Source organism: Centroberyx affinis, unplaced genomic scaffold (genome assembly GCF_046629955.1).
Source record: "Centroberyx affinis isolate AG114_WGS23_722 - 3 ecotype Tasmania unplaced genomic scaffold, CSIRO-AGI_Caff_v1 ptg002065l_1, whole genome shotgun sequence".
Taxonomy (NCBI): domain Eukaryota; kingdom Metazoa; phylum Chordata; class Actinopteri; order Beryciformes; family Berycidae; genus Centroberyx; species Centroberyx affinis.
Genome location: NW_027280395.1, coordinates 181,697 through 196,044, shown reverse-complemented (window position 1 = coordinate 196,044; position 14,348 = coordinate 181,697). Strand labels below are relative to the sequence as shown.

General features: G+C 41.3%; 1 protein-coding gene across 1 annotated transcript in view; it reads right to left on the bottom strand.

Annotated features, from left to right (window-relative positions):
- Nucleotides 1–14,348, bottom strand: part of col15a1b (collagen, type XV, alpha 1b) — a 77,746-nt gene that overhangs the window by 31,670 nt on the left and 31,728 nt on the right. The window contains exons 3-5 of the mRNA XM_071531326.1: nucleotides 5,103–5,350; nucleotides 4,420–4,590; nucleotides 3,669–3,800 (exon numbers count right to left, since the gene is read on the bottom strand). Coding sequence (XP_071387427.1) covers nucleotides 3,669–3,800; nucleotides 4,420–4,590; nucleotides 5,103–5,350 — 551 coding nt within the window. The remainder of the gene's footprint in view (nucleotides 1–3,668; nucleotides 3,801–4,419; nucleotides 4,591–5,102; nucleotides 5,351–14,348) is intronic.

Here is a 14,348-nt window from a genome sequence, read left to right as displayed (position 1 = left end):
CAGTGAGAACAGCTAATTGTGTAGTGAGAACAGCTAATTGTGTAGAAACACAATCTCCCTCTAATTGTGGAGAAACACAATTAACTGCCCAAGATCTGAGGACTTTCAATATGGCCGCCAGAGGGTGCGTTGGGCTACATCATCAGAAACAAATTTCAAGCATTTAAGCATAAACCTTTAGATCAAAATGGCTTTGAGATGATGCAAAACACAGTGCATTCAATCAGGTAGTGTATACAGTGGGGTTTTTGGCTGGTTTTAAGGGAAGTGCGGTTATGAAACTCACACACATGATAACATAAATGATGCAAACTTTCTCTTCCAAGTTAGAAAAACACCAAAAATGCAGCTAGACTAATGGCAAGAAGATTCATTTTGACATTCTGTGTGATGTAGATAAAAAAATTTAATTTTTACCTTTTAAAAAGGTCATTAATAGGTTTACGGGGAGACAGAGAAACAAAAAAGTCAGACTAACTACTTTGTCACAGTTAACTTTGCTACATCAGAACTGTCCTCATTAACCATATGTTGATACCAGTGATAATGGATGCTTCAACCTCTTACATGACTCTGAATTTGGGTGATTTTCATGTTTTAAGCTGAAGTTTTACATGATCTTTAATAAGTAGAGCAAGTTTCACAGCCCTAGGGTCCATGAAACCCCTGTGAAAACATTTCAAAAGGGCACGAGGTCGTGATCAAATCTAATGATGAAAGTTAGACTAAAATAATCAGTTCTGTAGGATCTCCCCTCCTTCTCATTCAAGTTGTACGTTTAATAGAACTATTGAACGTACAACTCACCTGTCATAGATGTGGTTATAATTTCTGTGCTGTTTTGACTGGGAACCATTTCACTAGTGATAGATTTGATTTGATTTTGTATGAAGATATAATAAGATGTCAGCTTGTTAGCTAGCCAACCATAGTGTCAGCCAGCTAACCATCACTGTTTTGATTTGCGCACTAGGTAACGTATCTTGTAGAAACTAGCGTTATAGTGGCTGGTCACACGTAAACACTAGTTGCTTTTTCTAAATTTGCTGGCCAGATAGCTAGCTAACAATGCCAAAAACTGTTTGTTCAGGTTAACTAAGCTGACTCTTCTCAAACTACCAACCCTAATGTTTTGGTTAGAGACTACAGGGCTAACAGTGTCCTGTGTTACAGTAACCAGAATTTAGAAAACACTATATCAGATGATTCACCTTTACTTATAACATTACTGAATTGACCAACACCCACACCACAACAATCTTTTTCTTTTTCTAAGCCCACTTGTTATTTGGTATGATGGCACCAAATGTGGTTGCTAGGAGATTTGTGACACAACTGCAAAGCCTCTATAAAAACAGTTTGAGGAGAGAAAGTGAAGGATACAGAGGAGAAGGAAAGAGGAATAGGCAAATAGAAAAAGAGACAGAGCTCTATGGAGGCTTTGTCCATCCAACTGAGATAACTTCTGTATTTAAGAAGTCAATTGAAAATGGAGGAAAGGAATACGCCTTATGTTGCAGATAGGTTTAGCTGCGATAAGTAACTAACATACCCTTGTGGCAGCTGGGGGAGGGAGGGAGGGATGGGATGACCTTATTTGTACACCTTTTACCTGATCATTGTAACTGTAATTGTGATTTGATGGAAAATTCAATAAAAAAGAACTTCGAAGAAGAAAATAGAGGAAAGGATTCCTGTTTCCAGTTTACTGTCATCTTTATTACCAGTGCAGTGCTTCCACCCATACACACTATGGACTGCTAAGCCCTCCTCTGCTAAAATTAAAATTCATCCTCTGGGCTTATTGCTCACTCATAGAAAATAACTGATAGCACAAAATTAAAACAGATGATTATTAAAGTATAGTAAGTAACTTTAGTCTATGGCTGACAGAGTGATAACAGACTGAGTCTGACTGAATAATGAATGAGTGAAGTGATTTTGGTCTGAAATACTGTTTTGGAGACAATCATGACGTAAACACCCAAATAAGGATTGGTTTTAAACCATTTAGGTAAGGAAACGTGGTTCCAACACCAAAATTGCTCTTTCCCTGCAACCAAGAATCCTTGAGTAAACACATGCTCTCCCTCCCTGGCTCATCGCATTTCTTTGAAACTCTCCTCAGATTTCTCCAATAAAATCTTAATGAGAGGAAAATAGCTGCTTGGCGATAAGAACTTTCCACTGTCCTGGAGACTAAACATCTTGTAGTTTGTCCATCACATGTGCTTACATAACAATAACTCAGAGGAGATGAAGAGGACAAAGGTTGCAGTGTAACACAGGACTTCTGTTTGTTTTTAAGATGAACACAGGACATGTGTTTTCTAATTTAACCATCAGTCAGGGTGATTTTATGGGAAACCACATTGTTGGCGCATTTTATTTTATGTGCTTACCCCTTATTAAAATTGAATATTAAAAAAGTTTCAGATTCAACATCTTGATGACATGATATGCTGGTTTCTGGCCTTAGGATATAACTGTTCCTGATACTAAATATTGACTGGACTTAGATATTCCTGTTATAAAAAAAAAACAGTTATCCTCCCACCATCCCCCTTGTTATATTTGGACAAATCACGCACAGCCATTTCTGACAAAGCAACAAATAATGGGTGATTGGAAGGAGAGAAATAATTTAGTGGTGGATTTTCTTTTACAAGAACACAGAGAACAGGATCACATCCAACATTTCTACCTTTTTCTCCCTGGCTTTTATTTCTTTTGTTTTTTTTTAACCACATACCGTCATTTTAGGACACAGAAATATTTTTAACATGGATTGTGTGAGTTCTGACCCTTGCACGCTTTAGTATTGTTTGATTAAAATGTTGGCAATCTAGGAATTTACACTTGCACTTACTGTTGCACTTATTGTAAATCACTCTGGAAGAGAGCATCAGCTAAATTCCTCAAAGTAAATGAAATCATATACTGCTTGTCATTTATGAGCTCTCGCAGGATAAGGCAACGCTCATAAACACATGTGGTCATTCATTCCTTGTCTCCTGTGGCAGCCATTAAACTGCCAACAGTGACTGTTGTGTTCATGGCTCAAATGTAAAGTAGGCTTCCACCCAAACGCCACGTTTGGTTCTGTTAGTAGCAGCGGGTCCGCCATCCATATGTTCCCCAATAGGGCTGCAACTGACGATTATTTTCATTGTCGATTAATCTGTCGATTATTTTCTCGATTAATCGATTAGTTGTTTGGTCTATAAAATGTCAGAAAATGGTGAAAAATGTCGATCAGTGTTTCCCAAAGCCCAAGATGACGTCCTCAAATGTCTTGTTTTGTCCACAACCCAAAGATATTCAGTTTACTGTCATAGAAGAGTAAAGAAACCAGAAAATATTCACATTTAAGAAGCTGAAATCAGAGAATTTTGACTTATTTTTCTTGCTCAAACCGATTAATCTATTATCAAAATAGTTGGTGATTAATTTAATAGTGGACAACTAATCGATTAATCAATTAATCGTTGCAGCTCTAATCCCCAACATGAGGAATGAGGGATGGACTATGCATAAATGTAGCAGTCATGCAGGACTGACAGAAGATGACGGGTGAGGGGGCGGGCTTGGCTAAAACTGTACACACACATACATGCACACGCTTACACAAACGCCACACGTATGAATCTTTTCCCATCCTGACTCACCACAAACCTCTCCAGGCCCGTCCCCCCTGCGTTCCCCACGAAGATCCCGGAGCTGGCCTCAAAGGTGAGGGACTGTGGGCTCCTGATGAAGGCCACCCGGTGGTATTCCTCACAGTCCATGTAGAGACGCACCTGAGGTACACGGGCAGATGAACAGTATTTACACACATACATAACAAGCTTTACTTGTTGTAAATCTAGAAGGACTCTGGAAAATACTTTATCCTGCATAGTTAGGTCTCCATTGAAAAATCACATTAGTTGAGAACTCAGCTTAATATCAGTTTCTGACAACTTCCTCACATTTTAAAATCAAATTAAAGTCAAAGGTGCCACCTGAACCCTATTTAAACACCCTTATATCATTGTCAAATTAATTGTGATACCTCAGTATATTTACCGTAATCAAATCCAGTCCAGATTATTGGTAGCCTCTATGTTACAATGGTATTGTTAGTGCTAGTGTGTCTCAAAATTAAGACATTTCCCATAAATCCTGCTTCCCATCGCAAAGAGGATGTTGCCAGAAACTCGCTTGTGCTGGAAGAACAGCGCCCTCTTCCTGTTTGGTGCAATCCAGCAGATTTCCCGCCAAGTGGCACACAATGTAAAATGCAGTGTAGAAGCCAGTAAAGGCTGCCTATCTTCTCAGTGGTGGTCTCATTTGTTTAAAGTAATTATACTAATGTCTCAAAATTCATGTGGTAATGATTTATTGATGTTAAAATGCTACTAAACGTGCTAAACCCACCTCCGCCCCCTGTACGGTCAGGGTGAACCTCGCCCATCTTCCTGTCATGTCTCCCATCTTGAAGGATGCGGCTTCCTGGGTCCCGCCTGGAGTCCCGGGGTCGGTGTAGTACAGCACGACTCTCTGGGAGCCATCCTCCACTGCAGACAACGCTATGCCCAGGTGCACAACCTTACCGAGAAACCAGGAGATTCAGATTCAGAAAACTGTCCTTTATTGTCCTTTGCATTACGTATGGCAGAAAAAAAGCTGTGGCAAAGAATGGAAATCTTTCATACACACTATCTAGTACATACTATCTAGTATTTACTTAATTTTAATAATTATAGCCTATACGTTTGGTTGATGTAGTTGGGTTTGTGAGTGCATGTGGGTGTTTGCTAAAGATGAGGGAGTAAGCCTGAATAATGGTTAAATTAAGTAATACATTAGTTTGGCTTAGATGGTGTCAATCAGGCAGTGGTGTGATGTTAGAAAACTGCTGATACCTGCAAGAGAATGAATGTGATTGGTTGATAAGAGAGTGGCTGAAGCATAGCGAGTGGTTCAAGGATTAGAATTGAATCAATAGGTGGCTCTTACTATTGGCTGAGTGATGTTTAGGAGGTCTGGTAAAGAAAAGTAAACACATGAACAGAAAAACAAGTAGAGGAGTGGTGTAACTCGAGTGTTTATCGCTTCACCTTCTGGTAAGCATCTGTGATGGCGAACAGCACGCCGCCACGTCGCGTGGTGGGTTTAGCCGTGACCGTGATGGCAAAGTCCTGGTAGAACGGGTCTGGGATGAAGGACCTGGTGAGCCGGCCCACGTTGGCGTCCGGCCCGAAGCTGTAGGCGGGGTAACCCTCGAAGCCCGTGACGAAGGAGACGGAGGGGGGGAGGGGAACGCCGATCAACTCTGTCAGGTCCAAAGCCCCCTGGCCACCGCGCTCTGGAGAAAACAAACATGGAGGAGAAAACACAGTTAGCGGAGGGAAGGAGGGAGTCACAGGTAGCTGATGAAAGGGAAGTGTATCATTGGACTACTGAGACCTTCACCGTACAAAAATAAACTGGGAGCTGGGAAGTCATCAAACAGTTGTTTAAATAAACAGTCATGAAGGGGCAAAAAAATTGAATTGTTTCCATATGGCAACAGCATGGCATAAAGGGTTAAATCATCAGACTTCATTGGTAACCTTTGCAGAATTTGCCCATCATGCATCTGTTCTCTATTGGTGCCAATAGCCTCTTTCTTCTCAAAGGAGGAGTAATGATGCAGCAGTAGTGTTGCATGTTGCATGTTACTGTTGCATGTTGTCAGACTTCTACAGCAGGTACTGAGCTCTGACTGGCATTTCTGTCCTACTGCACTGAAAAATGAACTAAAAAAATAATAAAGCTGATTAAATTAACACATTTTTACCAAATAATTGATGAAAATTAACAAGAAAAAGTAAATTCAGTAAGCCTTAATGCTGTGTTTTTTGACCATCTAACCCTAAACCTAACTGCTTCTTAGAGCAGTGATTCTCAACCTTTTTTTATATCATGGACCCCTAATTTAGTCCACATTAGACCCATGGACCCGCATTTGTTGAGATTGGGATCCAAATCTGAGAATATTTTTATTGTCAGATATAATTTTGTCCAGAATTCCATGACTATCTGTATTGTAGGTAGAGAGATAAAAGAGAAACTAAGACCCTAACAGTCATTCTACATTCTCTAATTGTGTTAACCTCTAAATGAAATAATGGTGATGTTTAACAATTCATCAATTTGCTGGGGACCCCCTGGAACCCCCTCAAGGACCCCTGGTGGTCCCTGGACCTCACGTTGAGAACCACTGTCTTAGAGTATTGGAGCACCTACAGCCAGGTAGGCCACAAATCCCCCCGGATCTAGTTCACATCTCTCCTCCACAAGCTCTCTGGATCCTTATAAGACATCCTGGGTGGTACTGATCCTTTCTCATTCACTGGGCATGTTGATGTCTGACAGGATGTCAGTTACACCCCATAAAGTTTGCCAAGAGGATGAGAGAGACAGAGAGAGAGAGAGAGAGAGAGAGAGAGAGAGAGAGAAGACTTCCATCTGTCTAAGACCTCCACTCATGCCTCAATATTCTGTAAATTTACCAGTACTTTATACTCATGCATGTCTGAATGCACATGTGCATGCTCTCTTTCTCTCATACATGCACACACAAGTTCATGCACACACACACACACACACACACACACACACACACTCAAGCATGCCTGAATGCACGTGCACACACCACAACCACACACTCTGTCTCTCTGACAGAAGTACACACAGTCAGTGAACTCAGACAAGCCACATGCATGTCTCTCTCTCTCTCTGTCTCTCTCTCTGTCTCTCTCTCTCTCTCTCTCTCTCTCTCTCTCTCACACACTCCCCTCTACACCTGGTTCCCCTTAGTGGGGAGACCCGTCGAACAATCGTCTGTTCTTTGGGAGCGTATGGGGCAGCGGGGTATAGGAGCTGGGCATCTGGAAGGCATTAGGCTAGACTAATACACACGCGCTGCGCAGTGGCAGCTCCTGTAAATTAGGCTTACCGCGTGGCGTTAGAGTGTGTGTGTGTGTGGGTGTGTGTGTGTGTATGTGTGTGTGCAGGAAAGAGAGAGACAGAGTTAGAAAGAGTGGGAATGAGAAAGTGAGGGTGCGAGTGCATGCGTTTAGATTTGCATTAGTGTAGTTGCGTGTATGCTTGTGTGTGTGTGTGTGTGTGTGTGTGTGTGTGTGTGTGTGTGCATGTGTGTGGCTGGTGGTAGGGCTCCCCCATAGGGAGATAGGCACACTCCCTCCTCCATGCGTTAATTGGACTAATACCCCTACAGACTGTGTGCCAATTAAAAAATAACAGTGACCTGCAACACACACCATCCGTTCCACTGTGAAACCTAGCTGGATGTTGTAACTCAGCTGGATGCCAGAGTAGAACTGACTTTTTTTTCAAAAATTAGACTGGACTGTATTTGTTTTAGCTACCAATCATTTTGGATGCTATAGTTGTGGTTTTAATGAGAGCCATTCTTCTCACTTGGAGTGTTTTTTCTTCTTAGCACACATTCTATTTCTATGTAACTGGAGCCAAAATTAAGTGAAATACTTCAGAAGACTTTAATACAGATCAGATCTGTGAGAGTCATTAATATTATTAGAACAACAATTGTATAATATTCTGAACACCTACATGAGGACAATGCAGATGTCAGTTAAGTTCTTAATGATAAAAAACATATTTAATTGAAATACTTTCTTGTGATTGTCTTAACTTTCTGCCACTCATTGTATTGTCCCGATGCAGTAAACCCCTAAGTAAATCCTGGTGTCCAGCCCCCTATGAATCGCAGTTTTCAGCACTCTTTCGAATTTGCATGGCGATTCATTAGGTCCTAATGAATCGCCGGACACCAGGCTAAACCCCACTAACCGGGAACCAGGCTAGTAAACCCCACCCATCTGGCACTCTAACCATGCTAAAACAAGCGCTAAGGATTATTTCCCCAAATACACTTTGACCCATTTTTGGTTCCAGCCGAGCCTGGCTGCCTGGCTGCCTGGCTGCCTGCCTCTGCTCTCCTTCCCTCCAGACTGAGCAGCGGACTTTGCTCTGTGTCTTTTCTGTGTCGTCAAAAGGAAAATCCAGCCAATGTGTGTCGGCCAACATTCCCACAGCTCGGCCTGTCACCTTGCTCTCTCCTCGCCCCAAAAGTGACATCACGGCAGATGTTCCTCCACCGGGCCAGTGACTGAACAGCTGGACAGGTCACCATGGAAACCAAGACACACTCTCTGGCCTCGCTCAAGTTCCCATGATGCAGCAGGAACCCAATACAGCAGGGAGGACAAGGGCTTTGCCAAGTCAGTTTAGAAATCAAGCTGTGTTTGTGTATTGGCTTTGCATTGCGTTACTGTACTGTGCGTCATCACATGGCCATGTTTGACAACAGGTGACAGCAATTAAATAATATTTTCTTGTAATCAAACCATCATGTTTAGGGCATTCAGCATTCATCATAAGAATACTGTGAATAATGGAACTGGAGCATGGTGAAAATGTAAAACATCCCAGTACAAGACTCAGCAGCGATATACTTTGGAGTAATCCAGGTTGTGACATCTCCATGTAATCAGCCTTGGCTGGACCTTAACACCACCTGCACTGCAGCAAGCCATCAAACAGAAAGAGGAGAAGAGAGGAGGAAGGCTGGGGGAGATAGATGTATGTTCTGTGGCCTGTGGCCTGTGTTCCCAGTAATAACTTCAAGGTGCTTCAAATTAAGTGCAGGTCATGATATTTGCCATGTCGTTAAGTTTCTGAGTCATAACGCTGGCGTAAGAAAAGTAAACTCCCTTTCCTGGGAAGAGGAAGTTGTTTTGGACCTCTGGCAAACAAAATCACTTAAATCACCAAGTACGATAAATATACAAGAATTTGCCTTGTAATATCGGTGCTGAGACCTAATGGCAATGTACTGAATTTCACATCCAGTGCAAAGAGATAGTGCAAGACAGTGAAAATCCCTTAAAGAAAAGATCCACCCTAAGAGACTTTAAAACTAGGCGATGCACTTTGCATTTCTGGGCCCATTTTGTTGTTTGCTGGTGTATTGTGTATTTTTCTCATGACATCACATCAAGATATTTCCAGCACAGCTACAATATAGTTTGACAGCAGAAAAAATTCTGGCTATCTAAAACAACTGTAAATCAAAGAGCAAGAGCTTCTTTCTAAACTCACCGACTTTCAACAATCTCTACAGGAAGGAGAAATCCATCACAGAAGGGGCAGAGAGACCAATAGACCAGAATGCAATGCAGCCACAAGACATGTTGTTGAATGCACAGCTGCATTCTGGGAAATGTAGGAAATCACTAGCTGAAGTAGAACTAGATGAGGCAGGTTAGGGAAAGTGGATACACCAAGAAAGTACATTATACTTGAATGCTTTTATCAGAAATTGATGATATCTAACAGTGTAAGAGCATTCAAGGGTGGATTTCCCATTAAGAATTCTATATCTATGCACTACACCTATTCCCACATAATAAAATATCACTACATCAGATGTGTAGGTAAATTTGCCTTCCTGCAGACCGACCTGGATCACTAAAGGTGTCCCATGTAAAAAAAAAACCCCATCATTTTCCGGCTATAGAGACCAAAAGTCAGCGCTACAGTATATGAAATTAATAAACAGACAATTTCCCCCTGAAGTGCCGGTGGAAGGGCCTCCAGAGGCAGCAGTCTCAGAGCATGGCGTAATGGAAGGTTACATTAGGTTAGTGTGTGTGTGTGTGTGTGTGTTGTGAGGACTGTGATAGGGAGGGAGGGAGGTTAGAGCTGGCTCCCACTGCATATGGCGCTGATTAAACATAAGAGTGAATGGCAGCATCATCACCGGGAATGACTTGACTGTGTGTGTGTATGTGTGTGTACGTGTGTGTGTGCATATCTACAGTTCACTATATGTATGTGTGTCTGAATCTGTAAGTGTGTGTTTCCGTCAGTGTGTGTGTGTGTTTACAGGTTATCGAGTGTTTTGCATGCCTGTTCTCTATCCAAATGAACGCCAGTCGATCCAAACACGGCTCTCTTAAACGGGTCAGTGTGTTTAAGGAGTGTGTGTTTTGGGAGTGTGTGTGTGTGTGTGTGTGTGTGTGTGTGTGTGTGTGTCCCTGACTGCGAACGTCCCGGAGCGACGCACTGTTATGGCAAAATCCAGATTGTTATGAATAGCAGAAACTGCAACACTCTGCCCTTACTTAAGCACCACTTGCAAGAGGAATGTCATTCCAAAATGAGATATCACCCCATTGCAAAAAAGTGACCCTTCTTACAAAATAACTGAAAAAATTTAGTCAAGTTATGGCATTTATTAAAGGATATTTAAGAAAGTAGGAAACTTAAGTCCTTGGTTGATGATACTTTTCCACAGTGGATCCTCTACATTTCAGAGACTGGATGTTGAGCTTCAGGTAATGATTTTTTCCCACAATGCATAGCCTTTTGTAATAAAACTCAATTTAGTCCGTCTAAATCTAGGGTTTATCATGAATGACCCTTTTTAGAAACTTTCTTGATCTGTCATAATTCAGTGTATTTTACTCCTGCATTTACATACATTTGCATATATCCTTGAAATACATGTATAACTTGTTTAGCTGTGACATACTGTCAGCAATTGTCTGAAAAGCTCAGAGAATGTATTTCAGAGTGAAAACATGTCTTAAACTCAGTGAATCACTTTGTAAACCGAGCTGATAGCGGGACGACTGTTTCCACAGGAGACGCCACGGTGCAGTTATGATCTGGGCTTACAACTGCTGGTCTCTTGTCAGAGGACAGTATCCAGACTGTATAATCCTTATTGTTCCCATCTGAACATACAGCAAAACTTGGTCTGCATAAGTATTCCATTAACTACGCAGTTGGCAGTTCATTTCACCCAGGGTTATGCAGTTCAAGTAATAAGTTAGATTGAACAGCAGAGCAACTACAATTCAGTGTAGGTAATGAAAAAAAATGTTAGGTGAAATCGAACACCGCAGCACTGCACAATTGAAATAATGAACATAATAATAGGTTAAAGAGAACAGCCAGGACAGACAGCTGAGGGCAAAACCCTTTGTGCGTCACTTTTTTTTTTCTCACAAAGATCGTCTGTTAAGTTTTAAGTGAGGAGGCAGATTTAATCAAGCACACATACACACACACACACACACACATATTGGTGCACATACACACACATTTACATGCGTACCCGTGCTTGCATGGTGGACAGACTAATAATAAAAACGTGTGCATACAAAGTGTACTTTTTAGTAGAATTATACAGTGGAAGAGGTGATTGTAAACTGTTGCTAATAGTAACTCAAGGAGTTTGGAATACTTTTGACATGTAAAGAGGAGAGCACAGGCCCTAGTGACACTTAAAATAACCAATTCTGGCAAAATGAATCGCTCTGGTGTAGGTCTGGCTTAGGCTCAAGATATTACTAAAGAAATACTGTTGTTTGCCAGTGTCTCCTTGGCAATTTCAGGCCGGCTTGGCCTCACAAAAAGCTCTTCTACTTGGACTGGGATGTAAATTTTGTGTGTTTGGCTCCCATTTACAGGCCAGACTCACACTGCAGGGACGAATACTATTCCTATTTAAAGAAAGAACGAAAGAACGAAGGAAAAAAGAAGGGACAGCAGACACTATAGTCTCAGAATGAAGGGTCATAATAAAGCGGTGGTGATGGATCGGCCTTTGGACAGGTTTAAGTGCTGCCGGCCAAAATCATCCATCCGTCAGTCAGTCAGTCCACAGCAGTCTCTAATGACCTGTCACATCTAATGAGGGACTGTGAGTCTGGAATCTAATCAAACCTCAAGCATGTATAAATCCACACCAGCACACGTACCTGGACAGACACACAGTGCATTCACACACACACAAACACTTATTTCAGTGCAAATGGATCATAAACGTTATCCAAGCATGCAGAGAGACACAAAACCTCATTGTTGCACAGTAAATCTTCTGTGGCTGCGGTCACACCACATGTTACAAACATACTACTGCCTCTCTCCAAGGCCCCATTTCACTGTGTGTAATCATGTTAACCTTTGTCTATTCCCAGAGGCCTTTGAACCAGATCCACAGACACCACTTGATTTCTCTCGATACCGACTTACAGTACCAAACTTTGAGCGGATCACCAAGGCAGCTAACATTAGAAGTTGACTCTTCCTGAACTCCTATAGAGAGGCTGAAAAGTGCCATCACAGTGAAATGTTGTTTTAAGTCATTGAAAAGTTGATATGGACCTGTAGTCTTATTCTTAAAAGCTTAATGTAGATAAGCAGAGGTCCTCCTCACATCTGTGTGTGGTACAGAGCTAAAATAAGTAAAAGACACTGATTCAAACAGGGTTTTCATGGTAACTCTTAGGGTCACTAAGTTAAGGGTTAGTTAATGCTTAATAAGGGTTAGTTAATGCTTAATTAACAGTTAACTAATGTGTAATTTACTAATGGTGTTCACTAAGGTATTCATTTATACATTATTTAATAGTTTATAAAGATGACTATTAAATAATGTATACATTAATACCTTACTTAACATGAACACCATTAGTAAATGATTACCAGACACATTAGTTAACTGTTAATTAAGGGTTAGTTAATGCATATTAAGCATTAACTAACCCTTAACTTAGTGTCCCTTATTGTAAATTGTTACCATTTTCATTCTATTCTGTTCTATTCTACTGCTAGCTTCACTTCTGTCGGATCTCCAAATGGCCTTTCCATTGTTCTTCCTTTAGGTAGACCTTCAAACAAAAAGAAGACTCCATCTCCTCTTCCGAGGTTCTTTTAAAGATCATTCAAAAGCACATGAGTGTTTGATTGACAGGCAGAGGTGATGTCAGCCACGTGTGGTTGTGAGAAGCAGGAAGTGCTAGTTAAATTGAGGAGGCCACACAGCCTGTGTCTGTGTGTGTGTATGTTTGTCGGTGTGTAAGTATGTGTGAGCATGTCTTCGTATGCTAGGCATTTGTGTATGTATCAGTGTGTGTGTGTGTGTGTGTGTGTATGTGTGTGTGTGACCAGGTGACGCTAGAGGCCCCCCATGGAGCACAAAGCCAGTCTGTTAGCGGCGAGTCAACACAGTCATTAGCCGAGGAGAGGAGCGCTAACTGCTAACGCTCTCACCTTGATCAAAGGCTCCCAGCACTTAGCTCAGGGATGAATGGGTCTCGTTCAGGTTGATCTCAGACACAACGTCACTTTTTTTTTTTTTTCACCTGTATGAATGTCTGTCGGGGGAGATTAAGCTTGTCTGTGTTGGTATAGTATGAGGAAACAAACCTCAAACGCTCAAGGGAGGATGATGTATTTTACTGCTTGACAGTCTGTGGAGAAACCTGTCCAATCAGTTCTGAAGATGCTGATCTGTGTAGCACACTTTGCTAAAACAATCATGAAAACAGTATTCATGTCTGAGAAAGAGGATAAGATTTTGTTACTGTGATTGCAGTAAATCTAATTCTCACCACTCAAAAAATGCACCTTTGCAGTCTTTCAGGACAGTGTATGGTATTGTCATCATCAAAGCTATAGGAAGGGAAACAGATTCTTCTTCATGTTCAGTGAGGAATGTGATGGTCATGTTCCAGTAGGTATGTGACACTAACGAATCCTGGGAATGGGATAGCTAGATAGATAGGCTATGTTCACAAAGGGATGTGTGACATTCATGTATCTTGAGAATGTGATATCATTCCTACATGTATCTTAGGAATGAGACAGTAATCTTCACCTGGGAATGTAACGCTCATGAATCTTAGGAATGAGACATTCATGCTCACATAGGGATGAGAGGCCTAGAACCATGTGTGTAGAAAGTCAGTTGAAAATACTAGAAATCATTAAAAGTCAGCAAGCTACCAGATTTATTCAATTTGATGCAATATTTTATCCAAAACAGAAGGTTTTGTGGTTGATTGCATCCATTTATTGATCCCAGTGGAGAAACAGATTGCATGGTGTTGCAAGCACCTTACTCCAAAATTTGAACCATCTGAGCCACACACAGACACAAATAAAGCTGCTCTAGGCAATATTTTTATGTAAAAATACCCCTTATCAGCCTAAATCACAAAGTGTCCCATCCCAATTGAGACACTGTGAATTTGCCATATTTGGCCAAATTCAGTGTCAGGCATTCTCACTGGCGGGAAATCTTCTCAGCACACACAAAGTAATAAATCAAAACTTAAACGCGAAAATCAAAACTGTCTCACAAACAATGGCTGCTACAAAAAGTGTTTTTCTTTTTCAACATCTCCACCCATACCAGACATAAAGAAGATGATATTTAGGTCCAAGGAGTGCGCAGTTTACCGACATCCCATTACATGATT